Source organism: Pleurotus ostreatus (assembly GCF_014466165.1).
Source record: "Pleurotus ostreatus strain PC9 chromosome Unknown scaffold_5, whole genome shotgun sequence".
Classification (NCBI taxonomy): Eukaryota; Fungi; Basidiomycota; class Agaricomycetes; order Agaricales; family Pleurotaceae; genus Pleurotus; species Pleurotus ostreatus.
The window spans coordinates 180,344-195,430 of record NW_023503160.1 but is presented as its reverse complement, the minus strand read 5'-3'; the positions used below and the strand labels follow the sequence as shown (position 1 = coordinate 195,430).

The following is a 15,087-nucleotide window of genomic DNA, read 5'->3' as shown; positions in this document are numbered from 1 at the left end:
CGGTATCTGGGATTTTTGGGGGGTCCTGTCTGCGTAGACTTAATCGTCCGAGGTCGTATGGCGTTGGATATTTCCGCAAAGGAGCTGAAACAGTTCGTCTTCACTTCGAGTGTCGAGCACGAGGACAGTCACAGTGGACCGGCATGGACCAACCACTTCGGAAGTAATTGTCACTCCACGGTGATAAGAAAAAGGAAATAATTGTCAGCAACTTAGCGCGTACGAAGCATCATTTTTATCTGTGCATGTGTTCTTGGTACACATGGGATACGAGACAACGTGTAACCGGAGAGGTGAAGCGACACTACAAAGTATGAGGGTATCCCAACCATCAAATAAGGGACTTCATAATTGATGGAACCAAGAGATCGATAGTTGGTTTCCTTTTGCAAGCCAAGAACGACGGCCGTAGCAAGTAGCGCCTCATTATTCATGAAGCCCTGTCTACACGTATGCCACAACGCCCACAACACCACCGTTGAAGTCGCCCGGGAGACATGAACCTTCAGTAAAACAGAATCCGAGCGCGAAGGAAACGAGGGTTGGATTACAGGCGCTTGGTGGCACGAACTATCCACCGCTGCTGGTTTAGTATATTTCCACTACTACCAAGAGACATAGAAGGATCATTACGATGCCCGACCCCTACGCGTCTCTGACTATCAGTATGCGCTGCCGTGAGCCGGTAAGCCCTGTGGAAAGATCTGGGCAAATAACTCTGGGTAATGCCGCTGCGCAACGTCTGGGTGACTCCTATCATATTATAAGCGTAGTAGCAAGCGTTGATATCAATACCAGATGCTGGGTATTTAAAGGAGAAAGGGAACGCACTTGACACGGCCAATGAGATTAACTTTCCCTGACGGCTCGCGGTCGAATTCAGAGAAGTTAACGGCTAAAAAGAGGCGGGGAGGTAAGAGGAGATTATAGTCCACAGACATTATCTAAGGGAGTAGACCGTACATTCAGTAGTAGCTACATCCCCTCGCAGCTCCCGCAGCTTCAGTATTTCTGGCGGGACTGGATAGTCGGAAGGGAGAAACCGAATACACATGAACGCCAGAAAGAATGGACACGCAAGGGAGCAACTTACATTGTAGAACGCTCTCAGCGAGTCGCGCGTCGAGACTGATGTTCTGGAAGAAGGGGATGGAATATCGAGGTGTGGTTCCTTTCGGTGAGACAACGCGGTGGGATGTGGCCCTCGCGAGGCCTTGGGTAACGAACTCGATCGCTAAGGAAGGTATCAGTATCAGACGATTGGGGCTGAAGGTGCGTGAACGTACCTTTGCCAAAGTTGATTACGAATGTTCCTGGGATGGGAGGTGCGTCGATCCACTGGCCGGATAGGTTCTGCACTTGAAGGCCTCGATGGTCAGATGCTTGTAGAAGCTATAGTCGCTCGCATCAGCGATCGACGGCGTCTGAATTCTAAGAACAACCGTACAATAGTCAAGAAACCCGCGTCGTAATGAGGGCCGACACCCTGATCTGACTGAGAGGAAGTATCAACAACAGGATACTTGACGATCTTGCTTCTATGCTGCATAAGCTCGGGGGAGTCGTAGAATTTGGACAGGCCATCGGGAGGCAAGCCCAGCGCTTCGCTCAGCAGTTTCGCGACTGCGTAGCTCAGTTCTTGGACTTGTAAGAGGTATTCCTCCATGGCGGCTTTGAATCCAGGGATAAGATCTTCATCTGGCCACTAGAAACACTGTCGAGATACCGTGATGCACGCAAACAAGCACTACACACCTGAGATGGTCCCCAAAGCCTGTAATGATCTGGGTCACCTGGCTTCCACCTGCTCACATGAGGGGTCGCGAAATCAAACTGCTCTCTGATATCCGTCTTTCCCTTCGTGAATTCCGCGCCGAGCCGTGAGTACCCCAAGAAGTGCTCCGAATTCGCCATGCGGATTTTCTCTTTGGTATCCTGAGGCAGCGCAAAGAGCTTTGGTATGTACGAGATGAGGGTGTCCACTGTGCCCTGAGGTACGGTAGAATTCGATAGATAAAGAAAACCGACGTTTATGGCTGCATGTCGAAGCTGGCCGACGAATTGCTGTCGCGTCGCTGGATCGAGGGTAAGAGACCAGTCGAGGATTGGGATGCTGGAGAAGTTGGAGGCCATCTATTTGGCGATTTGTCGTTCGCGAAGGAGGGCGTATGTGGAAGAGAGTGCTCAGTCAAGGCTGGGAAATCCCAGACCTGCTGATCAAGGAGATATTCCGAAGCAAGGATCACGCAATCGCGGGTCTGCGCCAAAGGGAGGAGTGGCGCCAAAGCGTGGCAGAGCTACTTGTCATTCTGGACCCCATAGGAATTATGTGTCGAGCGGGGAGTGAAGGCGGACGGAGAGAGGCAAGAAGGACAATATTTAAGCTTCTCGTTCTAGTAAAAAAGGCGCTTGAGAACCTTGATCTAATCTTATCAGAAAAAATCACTGGATTGGACTTTGGAACATCTTGGTGGGTCTGACTCACAAGTCGACACTGACGATCCAATTCTCAATACTAAACCGGTGGTACGTCTGATATTGTCGCCAACAGAGCGGTTCAACTCAAGGCACCTAGGTAAAACCCGGGATCCTGATAGATCAACCGCTGCACGCGCCTTTCCTGCATTTTCCTTCGAACCGTCTATGGAACCCCCAGCGACTCCGACACAACAGGAGATCTGTCGAAAACGCGCAGAGGAGCTTAATTTACGCTGCAGTGCGACTCGGACTCTTCCCGTTGAGATTCCTTTGGCAGATATTCAGGATTATCTTTGCGAGTCACTCGGGACGACGCCTTTCGCTCTACGTAACCCATGTATGCCGGGCATGGATCCCATAAGCCAGCCCATGACCTGCCTCTGTCTGTTCCGAAGGCCATTCGCCTGATCCACCTCACGCGCATCGACTTCACAACTGATTTCAGTCAAATACTTGACTGCATCTCCTGCCCTAATCTTTCGATTCTGCGTATCTCCTGCCCACGGCTTGATGTCCGCGAAAATATCGTCCATGCCGCTAAATTCCTTGTCGAAACCACGGGCGTGACATCGACATCCTTTTCATGGGCAACGAGTGGTCGTCGACGGAAGATTTGTTTCCGGGAAGCTTCTACGGATCGCGAATGAGCATTCAATGGGTGTAGGGTGTCCATACCAGACAACATTCTCAATTACACGACAGCAGTCTTCCCGACTCTCTCCGCCGTTCCCACTCTATAATTCCCCCACCATCACGGACTTAACCCTTCGCAATGGGCACGCCTTTTTGTTCGAAGGTAACATAGCAAACGTTTTCCCCGGCGTAAAACGAATAACATACGAGAGGGCATTGATTGATGCAGAGTTGGTGGAGTAATTGACCCATTGGATGGATCAGCGTGAAACGGCGCTGGAGGCACTCACTTTCTAGAAGTGCGGTGGACTTGCGAAGGAGTTGATTGCCACGCTGGAAAATGGAGTGCAGTGCAATGCGAAGGATGCCACAGTGGGCATACGCAGATGTCTGAGATTGCTTTGTGTACATGTTTGCGTGAGTCTTCCATGATCTTCGCGGTCTTGTGTCGTTAGAGTTTCTCGATGTCGAGTCGGTCTAGCCGGGCTGAAGTCTTCGACAAGTTTAAAAATCACCCCACAAGTGTCTATATATGGCCGGAGCTGATTTATGACACCATACATGTACTTCAACCAGTGAACCCCATGCCAGGTGCCGACCCCTTTTTGCCAGTAACGAGATTAGACACCTTGTTCACCGCAACAGCGCATAGGTATTTCGCGACGTCCAAGCAACCTGGAGTGGGAGGTTCCTTGCGAACCTCGAGGTCCGTATGGATCGGGGCCCCTGCGACGGTCAAGGCAAGTGCGACAGCGAGAATCAATGATATGCGCATGGTGTTCCTCTCTATTTGTCACTTTAAGTCAACGAACGGCATCTCATAGATAAAAGAATGGAATATGTACTTAGTGACGTAAAGAGTATTGAGGGATGAGTTGAAACGAAGACGGCGAGGGTGCTTATATAGCCATCTTCTCAATGCGTTGGGCTGGCCCCGCTGTTCAAGCGTGACAGTGATATTTTGACAACAGGCGGTATGCACAGCCTACACTCAATTCGTGGTGGGGGCGGCCATGTCTCGCCAATTAGTTATACTAGGGTGCGAATTGTGATGGAGAATATTGACTACGTGGCACACTTAGCAGACCAGTGCGGCGTGGCCTACCATCTTAGACTGACGGATCACACCGGTCACTCCCAAATAGAATGGTGGGTTTCATAAGAATGGTACGAAACTGCTGTAAATGAAAGTCGCATCCGTGTGGGGCAGATCCGTTCGTGTTCGATGAGCCTCTCGTGCTTCGGACTTGCATTTGACTGCATTCTACGGGCTAGCTGTAGCCAGCATAGTGAAGAGCGGGAGCGGTGGAGCGTCGGGATTAGAACGTGCAGCATAGATGGAGCGTTGTGGTGGCACAAATTTGAACTAGAGAGCCTGGGAGAGCGAGGAGATCCGTATGAGATGTTGACGTTCAAAGGGAGTGTGAACTAGGAGGAAAGATAGCCGTGCTTCCACGCAACGAGATGCAGGAAACGTTGATCTGCTTGAGGAGAGACAGCGAGCATATGGGCGCCGGATGGGGAGTCGACGAGAGTTGCGACGAGGGCTGGATGGAAAGCAAACCAGAGTACACGGCTGGGGAATTGGAGAACTTAGGGGATAGAGGCGAAACACATTAATGTTGAACATTGAGGGCCGTCACGGTCGGCGCTGGAGTGGCTAAGGTTTTATCTAGGAGAAGTCATACGGAAACGGAGTGGAGGCGAATGAACGGAAAACAAGAAAAAGAGGGACATCGATGGATCTCGGGACCTCGAAGTCCATTGGGTTCACAACGTAGTAGCGACACGAGTGCACTTTCGTCAACGCAAAGACCCGTATGGCCCCACGGGCAGCAACTTGCCGTGGCTGCAAGCTACGAGCGAAATGCGCAACGGCAACTATGGAAACACCACGATACCGCATGTCGTCGAATGGATGTCAGATGACTCCCTTATAGATGTATACGTCTGTGTCAGCGACACCCTCTCTTCAGTAAATCGCGAGAGTATATTTCACAGTGCACCTACCACCTTTCCTAGATTCACACGAGGCAACACGTCGGCGAGCGCAGATAGTCGCCCCTCCAGAATCTGAGTGTATAAGAAAGAAACCAGAAGGCAGTACCGCGAAGGAGAAGAACAGAAACGTACGTGCGCCGTGAACGTTCAGGCTAGCTCCAGGAATAATATCATGTCGATCTCCCGAACGTGTCCAGCACCAACGACGCTGTACGCGGTCCGTCGTTCTCATTAGCTAGGTGATTCTACCTCATCCGCAACGAATATAGTGACTTCTTCCACCCTACCAAGTATCAGAGCCAGAAAACAGCGTAAGATGATCCATACTACTTGTGGTCTGTAGATCAATTGTGGATCTAACGTCGAACCCTGCCAGCGAGCGCATCGGTGTTTAGCCTTGAGTTGGAGTGCTAGGGCCAAGCGATCGAGCCGTTTTGTGGTCGTGGATGATTGTCACTGGCGACTAACTCATAGCAGCAAACTAAAAGTTCGCCGGCGCCTACTCTCCTTCGCTCTAGCGTGTCAACTGACTGCCTCAGCAATTTCTTCTTCTCTTCGCTAACGGGCCCTGACATATTGGTTCTCAACTCAAACCTCACTCTCACCGTTCATTCACTCCCCGATGCAGCGTTTGCGAGCACAACGGAAGCAAAACGGTCCTTGTGATAGTGGGGATGACTTATGCGAACGTACGTTGGCTCCGGGGTAAATCGTTCACGTTGAATACAGCACTGGTCGCGGTGTAGTATACACGCCATCCTTCCGCATTATTCATCCCACCTGAGACGCGACGGACAATACCAAAACAAGTAAAACACAGAGGAGGAGAGCCACAAAAGGATACGAAAGAATTTGTGAGTATGCTCGGCATGGATTCAGTGCCCAAGCTACTGTAATTCGGAGATCATTGTCTCTATGGGATCGAGCAATAGCTCATGGGTGAGCGGTCGAACAATGAGAATCACATTGCGTCCCTGATTCTTGAATTTTGCGAGGCGCTCATTAGCAGGCTGGTTGTACTGAACCCTTTCGTCGAGCCACGCAAGGAGATCCTGGATGGGGTCAGGAAGGATGCCGTGGTCGATGGGAATTGGTAGCTTGAGAGGTATACGTGCAATACGGTTCGGGATTATAGTCGCAATGGACAAACTGCAGAAGCATTCTTTGAACCATTGATGAATGTGCTTTCTAGAATCTGAATCCAAGCGTTTCTCGATCATGAGTCGCCGCATGACGGTGTACGCGAAGACCCAAATGAAGGATTCGAGGTCGTGATTGACCTGGTCGGTGAATCTAGCGGCGCTCGGTGTACCGCGAAATGCATTGAGCTTTGCAGTTGCCATAAACTGGACAGTCCCCTAGGGAACTGGTCAGTGAGACAATTTGAGATGGCACTGGAGAAGATCGTACAGTCATCAACAACCCGCGCGTCGTGTCAGTCCAAGCTTTGGCCATGGTCTCCGTCCCGTCATCGTTGACCCTCGTTCGAGTTTGTCTGATCTGACGAAGGCGGGCAAATTCCAAATCGGTGATAAATCCTTCTTTTCCCTCTTCAGCAGCCCCGACAGCGAGGAGTATATTGCCAGCACTAATATCGCGATGAAGTATGCCTTGCTTGCATAGTTTCGCATGGCCTATAGGTCGGCGTTGATTTCCTCAAGGGTTTAGAAGAGATTTATATTGAACATACCAAGCAGAGCAGCCCGAAAGCCTTTAAGAAGGTCAATGTAATCAAGGGCATCCCACAGAGGGCGTCCGACAGTCTTGAGGATGAGCCGGTGCAACATAGGCGTGGGGTCGATGGAACGATGGGTAGGGATATCCAGAAGGTTCGCGCGATTGATGCGATAATCCGTGTTACGAAGATTTACAACGCTAATCGCCGGTGAAGTCGCTATCCACGGAAAGACAGCATCGCCACCGTAGTGGAAGTTGGCGACTCCATCGGGCCCCCTTTCAACTGTCTCGTATATTTCTGATTCCGAGACACGGCGGCTATTTCGCCATGTATTCTTCAGGATACACACCTCGGCGCTGGAATCGAAGTCACCTTCTTTATAGGGCATGACACGCCAAATACTGGTCCCACGTCCAAGTAGCGATAGAGAAACCCAAACGGGGGGACCGATTGTCAGCCATTCGTGGGTTTCCCAATCATCTCGGTCACGGTCGGGGCGGGAACGAGTATCCATACCGTCGAGCGTGGAGATGCGCTTACGGCATTGGACAAGGAACGACGGGTAATCAAGAGAATCGCGTGGAACACCCAAAGACTTCGCCTTTTTTCGAATCAAAGGGTACAATTCGGCATGGGATGGTAGTTCGAAGACGGACGGGTCGCAACCCATTTCAATATGCGAGAGATTGCATGAGAGTCTACGAATGACCCGAATGAAGGTTTTGGTATCTGTCCAGATATTCGCGGCAGGAGACACGACGACACCAGCTCGGTCGAAGATGGCGACTTGGAAGTTATTGCCGGTGATCATGAGTGCAATGGAGAAAAGCCGAAAGGGAGAGCCCGCTAGATGCAGGCGGGCGTAATCGCTACTCTCGACGAGGGCATCGGAACCCTTGATAGCCTGTCCCGGAGCCATGCCCTGCACGGCTTTTGGCTTCACTTCTCCAAACGCAGCGAGGTCTCGCCAAGTCTTCAGCTCACCAGATGGATCACCAAGTCTCAAGTCGGGCTTGGAGTAGGGCATACCGTTTCCTATCACATGTGCTTCTGAGTGGATCCACCGTCGTTTTGGCGTAGACCCTCCGAAGGATGCGATGTAATCGATAATGTCGACCTACGATCATTGAGCTAATGAAAAAAAGACAGAACAATTCTAAAAGACATACTAGAGGTTTGTACATGTGTGTTTCAAACTCTTCCTTCAATTTGACATTCGCGTTGTCACTCTTGCTCTCTGCTCTCGCAACGATGTCCTGCAGGCTTTCAATATCATCCTTTTTGTCCCGAAGCAGTTGGCTGTGGCAATCATCCACGAGCTGCGAAGAGACTAATTCCAGGCCAAGGCGGCCGGATATAGCCTTCTGATCCTCAACGATATTCGAGGCGAGCTCCAATCGTAGGCTAGTCCGGATAGACTCTGCATCCTGAGAGTGAATAGCATAGTTCGGTACCCCAGACGTGGTGTAGTTTCACGATGCGGAGGCATGATTAGTAGAGATTTCGCCAATCATTTTTATTGAGCCGCACCGTGTTATATAGTTCAGACATTACTGAGCTTAATTCGGCAGGCCTAACGGAGCCTCAATCGCTCGCGTGTACATACACGACAAGAGAATATAAAATGATTACCATACAGATCTCGATATCTAGAAAGTTTTGGTGGGTCGTCTATCTGTGTAGACTTGATCGTCGGAGGTCGTTTGGCGTCAGATACTCCCGCAAAGGATCTGAAGCGGTTGTATTCTTGTCGAGTTCCGAAAACGAGGACAGTGGACCAACATGGGCCAACAAGTTGAACTTGGAGGTGTGGGCCAATGCTCCGCATGGCATGTACGGGTCCTCCTTTGCATTACCTTGAAGCTGAGAACTGATCCAGTACTGATGTTTTAAGGTGCAGGGACATGTTTAATACACATATGACACATAACTATGAGGGGTACAGGTTTAACACACATATGATACATGGCTATGAGGGGTTTATTCATGTCAATCCAGCTGGCCTCCACCTTGAATGTGAACTCTTGGTGATCGAGCATACACAGCAACAATTGCCTCCATGGATCTACATGTGGAGAGGTCACAGTCTGAGTGATCAGTATCATATTCCATGAAACCAGAGTTAGACATACCATCATACACCCAGATCTTCCCGCTCTTATCAATATATCTGCCAATGAAATGGGATCTGCCATAGTAAATAATACACTTGAGATTGTACAACACATCAATATCTTGAATATTTAAGGTTATCTTGTGATCCAGATGGACAGCACTTGCAGCAAAGTCAAAGGCAATGAGATATGGTGGGTATTTATACACTTGCTTTACCATCACACTTTCTGAGCATACTACACATAACCGACGTGTATTTGAACCTTGGCTTGAACACCACGCTGCGACTGAGTCATGGACAGTCCCTTCTAGTGATACTAGAAAGCTAGCATATGAAGCAGATGTTGTAGAGCTACAATGGCCAGCAGCACAGTTATATGACATAGCAACATAAGTATCAGCAGCACTAAGAATCACATCCAGAATGGATGACACTGAGGCATACTCACCATACTTAAAGTCATTAGGCTTTTGTACATTCAGAGCCTGTCGCAAGTACTCACGAACATCAGTGAGCCTCTCTTGGCTGTGATTTACCTGCCTGAAACACTTTATAAGAACTGGAAATAGGCTGTTGGACATTTCAGGAAATCCAGATGAGGGCTTGTCTAGCCATGTATTATACAAGAGAGAAAGAACAGTATCATAGGCACAGCTATTATCACTCCATTGACAACCAACAGGTATTAGGCAATCAATGGCTGGATGATTATGCACATCTGCATCAGTATAAGCTGAGACCTTTGCACGTTTTCTCTGCACTTTGGCCACAGATTGGATAGATAACAGATTATCTGAAATACCCCGTTTTAGATGATTATTACCCTTGTTTGATTTGACATCAAGGGTGTGGTTTGGTGCACTAGAGATGGCCAGAGACACATCAGGCTGTACTTGCTCAACTTTGCCAACATCTCCATCTTTCCATGCATCAGTCTTTTCCTTCATACATTTTACAAATTCATCTGGAAGGAATTTTGCTACATGCTGAGTGGGTAGAATACTCCACTGCAAGTCATTAAAATCTGGCTCAACGTAAGGCTGTTTTTTATTCCAACGTATAGCACTATGTACATGACGGGGAACATATGATTCTGATTTATGTTGTCTGAATGAATGTATCAAAGTTCGTCTTGTTTCACCAACAACCAAGGCAGGAAGTTTTCCTTTAAATCGCAAACATGTTATGTCATCAAGTAGTTCAAGATCACGAAATTCTTGACGCAAAGCACCAGAACATTTTTTATCAGAGATGACTAAAGGATTAAAAGCTTGTAGGATCAATGTCCCAGCTGCTGTAGCACTCCGGGAAAGTGCAGTATAATACCCTTGATGGCTTGTTGTATCATTCAGATGGACAACATTGTTCACTCTGGTCTTTCCCTGAGATGCAAAATCTGTCATAGCATAATTGACTGTGACCTCCACTTGGCTTCTGGATACATGCAACCTCTTTCCAGATGGCAGATCACACCAAGTGGGAGTGGCAGTACGTAAGATGGGCACTACATTAAGTGGCAAACTATCAAATTGCACATCAGTTGGTGGATTGCTCAATTCAACAAACAGAACTTCCAGTACCAACTGCCCATACACACCAGTTGTAGATACCCAATCATATAAAGTGCCTTCTTGTCCATTTGTCATGCATAACTCAGTTGCACTATTATCTCGTAACATGACAGGTAGCCCTTTGCATAAATTTAACTTAGCTGGAATCTTCTTTTCAACAGAACATGCAGGTTGTTCCCACAAAATTCTTTGAAGATTCTCCTCTAGCCTTACTTTTGTGGCTCTTTTCTTCCCTTTAACCTCATCTAAGTCAGCAATTGGAGCAACAGTATCTTCACAGTAAAAGGTAGTCAATGATAGTTTGTGCTCCACTGCAAATCGCTGCTCTCCCAAAGTGTTGATGGCATCTTTATTAACATGTCTAGCAGTGATTATAGACACATTTCTGAACTTGGGGTCACATACAGAGGCTCTTCCTTCAATGTTGGCAGATACTCTGCTTCTCAAAAATTGGATATCCTCTAATGTGCATGATCTATATCTCATGTTCTCTAGAGCAGCTCGGAATTTAGCATCTTCAATGGTTTGCGATTTTTGACGCATGTTTTTTCGCAAAATGACAACTGTTGTGACCTGATGCCATAAAACCTTTCCAAATGCTTCTTCTTGTTGTTTCAATTTCTTCAGAGAATATCCAATTGTATGACTGTAAAGAGACACATTCTCGCCACCGATAGGAGGTGGCAACTGTGCAAAGTCGCCAGCAAATATCATATTTAAACCACCAAATGGTGTACCAGGTGGTGCATTCAGCGCCAAACAGATTCTGACACTAATGTTGTGTAAATCTCTTGCAGAGCACATAGATATCTCATCAAAGAAGACATATGACACACCTTCAAGCTTCTCCTTTGTTGTTGTAAGAATGGTCCTTGAAACTGCAAAGTTTATACCAAATGCGGAGTGATATGTCATACCCCCAGGCAAAAGACATGCAGCACTGGCAGTTGGAGCCACAACCAGCAACTTGTGAAGTTCATTGCGACTTTCAAACAGGTGAACAAGTGCCTTAAGTACTTGTGATTTTCCTGTTCCACCCATACCTCCAATGTACATTTTTAGCTGACCACTGTTCTCAGCCACTGAATGATTGGCAACAATACTGAAAGCACGATCTTGCTCTTCATTCAAGCAAAATTTGACTCTGCAATCTACTACAAGTTTATGATGTATCCTTGGAATATATGCTGCTTCAAGATATGACTTATCAACAACTTTCACATCATTATAATCAACAATGTTTGCTGATGAAGACATGTTCATACCACTAGGTGATCCAGCTTGCCTTCGCATCTCCACTACTTGCTGACGCAACACTTGAATAAGCTGCTTCCATTCACGGGGGGGTCTTTTGGGAATTGCACTATGATTTGAATTACTACTGTGATGTGGCAAAGGATCTACAGATAGCAAAGGGCTTGCCCAATTTGAATTCTGCATCAGTGATTTCATATCTTTGATAGCCTTCTCACGCCGGATGGAAGCTGCACACTGTGTTTCAGTTTCTATTTGTAAGTTAATATCACTGTCATTCTGCAGTATGCCTTCAAGATTCTCATCACATTTCTGAGCCATGTACTGGTTATCAAAGAAAGGAAGAGATAAGTCTTCACCTACTCCAGCCTTCATTTCAGTTCTAAAATCATCTTTAGCATCAAGACACTCATAACGAAGATTAAAATTGTTCATGATTTTTGTATGACTTGCACTAAACTCCTGTTCAACAAAAGCTTCATCCCAAGTTTTATCTGCTTCTTTGAGATCTTTTCCACTTCGCCAAGGTAGAAATAATGCTAACATTGTACTGCAATAGTACTCACGATCTCCTTGGTCTCTTCTTGGAGGAGCACTCATAAAGTTTAGAACTGTTCTATGCAAGTTTTTATTTGTCTCCATCATCAAGGCACATTTGTGGGTTGATGAAAGAGGATGATCTAGCTGGTAATCAAGCATCACTTGCTTTGATCTCTTGGATGTAGATAAAAAGTTTTCAGTGTCTTCTTCACAGTCATCTATTTCCTTCTCCTCCTCCTCCTCTTCATCAGCATTAGATTCTGTGGCTGAAGGATTTTTTTTATTAGACTTAGCATGTTTTACTCTTGTGCAGCGTATTGCCCAGTCATAGAGGCACATTGACTGCAATGATTCTGGTCGATACACATAGTCAAATACAGGAGACAAACCTATAAGTTTGTTCTTTGTTTTAATCAAAGTTACTTTATCAGTAGTCTTGTAAGCATCATCAGGATGCCAGTAACTCCGTGCCTCAGAAATATAGGCTGTCCAGTAAAAGACCTTGAAATTATGGCTTGTATAGTGATCTTGATGTTCTAGCAAATACATACAAATCATGGGAGATCCCATTTCAATTTTTGCACCCATTAGGTTTACCACTTTAGTCATAATCTGTCGAGCTTTTGTGGCTGAGTCAACACCTGTACTGTTCAGTATACCAGGATTTCGAGTGAGTATAGCCTGAATGCATTCAAACACCACATGAGTCTTCAAACCACACTTAGTAATATAATCTGATACATATGCAACAACAGCCTTAACAGCAGTACCAGATAGCATTGACGTTACATCTGTGTTTGACCGTACAATATAAGTTATCAATGGGGTGAAGGTATTTATCCATTGTTCTAACTTCTTCAGGACAATTGAACCAGTGTCAGCATTTACTTCTGTTTCCTTTACCACTTTACGTGGAAAGCGAGCTTTGCATTTTCCCCATTTGTTGTCTTTGCAACCTTTGTACACATGAAGCTTATTCTGTGTACCATCTTTGTTTAAATATCTATCACAATTGTGAACATTTGACTGAAGAACTATTTCATCTGTCACCTGTGAAAAATGTGACCACCAATTCAGTAGAATGTTGCAAGAATCACATGTCTCATCATTACATGTACACCCTGCTGTATATGGAGGAACTTCAGGCACTTCTAATGTGTGATCTATGAATGTACCTTCAGCCTTTGACTTCACAACACGAGCCTCAACCTCTTCATGTGTTCCAGTCAAAAACTCCCCTACATGACAGCCTTCCAGCCATTCAACAATTCTGGTCTGCCACTTCCCATCTGAAGCAAGTAGATTATCACGTATTTCCTGAGGAGACATTGATCCCAAAATCCACAACATTGCATGCAAATGCAATGATAGCCGGCCTTGTTGTTCAACAGTACCATAATAGGCTTCGACATTGCCATACACTCTGGGGCCATCACTGTCAAACCGCAATATCTCATATATAAAGACATTAACCATGAATCTGAAGAACCGGGCACACGCCACTGGATTGGAAGTAACTGTTCGCATTCGCTCATCAGCAGGCATAATAGGTTGAATCTCTTCATCTGTACCTGCATAATATATACATATTGGGTGTTTGATATCAACTGGCGATAATGTAATATACCAGATTGGGCTTCCCACATGATACATTAATGACCAGATTTCATTTCGTTGATACTTCTTTGAGGTTGGTGAGCCACTAACACCAACTGCAATATGATCTAAATCCCTTACAATGTCAAAGCAGTTCTGTTCTTCAATTGTCTCTGGTTTGATGTGCTCACCACTTGCAGTACGAGTGACTATAGAAGCAAGTACATCTTCATTGAGGTTCATGATTCTTTCAGATATCACCTTGAACTTAGACTTCTCTGTTAATAAAAATGCCCTCTTTGAGCTTTTCATAATTTGCTCATGACTAAATGCCACAAAGGGAAAGGTTACGTCTGTTTGAAACCGCTTGTCATGATACATGAGAAGCCACTTTTTATGAGCTGCTGTTGACATACGGTAAACAGATCCAACTCCTCCAAGTCCATATGGGAACAGCCAAGGGAACATTGAAGGATACAGCTGAGGATTATTCCATATTGACTCAAACTCAGATGACTGTCCTATTGCTAACACTCTACCAGATTGATTGAAATATTGCAGAGCAAGGGTTTTCAGAGTGTTGTTTGATGTCTCTTCCATCTGAGCACCGGTCAATCCGTGTATAACAAATGGACAGGGTCCATTTTCAGTACCATCCTCCTCCTCCATGTCATTAACAGCAGGAGTTCCACTTATCTTTGCAGACATTGTGGGTTTATACTGTATAGTCACTGGAGCCACATCATCGTTACCATACTGAGCTAGGTTTCCAATGTCAATAGTTACTTGTGCATAATCTGAATGATTCAGTATCAGCCACTCAAGAGCTGTTCGCACTTTGTTTGCCCGCACCAAAAAGGGTGTCCTTTTCAAGTCATCTTTTACTGGCTGCTTTGGACCTGTGAACAAGATGACAAGGACCTCATCCAGCTCTGCCTTGGAGATTGGAAGATGAGTATATATCTTAGGGACTGGAGACTCAAATGCCAATGCATTTGCTATCATTTTTCTGAAACCACTTGACACACGAACAAAGCAATTTCTGTACCGAACACGGGCTATTACTAATTTTTCCACAAATCTCAAATCTTGTAACTCTGGGGGTATTGCACCAAGCCACAAACCTCGTGCTAATGCATTCTTTGGTATTCTCTCATTTCGAAGAGCAGTACGACAATAATTGCATATCATACGAATTGGATCAATGACAGGGCCAGGTA

General features: G+C 46.3%; 2 protein-coding genes across 2 annotated transcripts; both read right to left on the bottom strand.

The window, feature by feature from the left end:
• Positions 1-662: 662 nt before the first annotated feature.
• PC9H_007031 (uncharacterized protein) lies at positions 663-2,133 on the bottom strand (the record flags this gene model as incomplete). Its single annotated transcript, XM_036776567.1, has 7 exons — positions 663-753; positions 832-895; positions 964-1,020; positions 1,094-1,234; positions 1,287-1,392; positions 1,448-1,705; positions 1,756-2,133. 7 exons carry the CDS (start codon positions 2,131-2,133, stop codon positions 663-665), a joined length of 1,095 nt encoding a protein of 364 aa, XP_036630187.1.
• A 3,866-nt stretch (positions 2,134-5,999) lies between these two features.
• PC9H_007030 (uncharacterized protein) lies at positions 6,000-8,341 on the bottom strand (the record flags this gene model as incomplete). Its single annotated transcript, XM_036776566.1, has 5 exons — positions 6,000-6,470; positions 6,523-6,746; positions 6,803-7,907; positions 7,960-8,217; positions 8,321-8,341. 5 exons carry the CDS (start codon positions 8,339-8,341, stop codon positions 6,000-6,002), a joined length of 2,079 nt encoding a protein of 692 aa, XP_036630186.1.
• Positions 8,342-15,087: the final 6,746 nt, after the last annotated feature.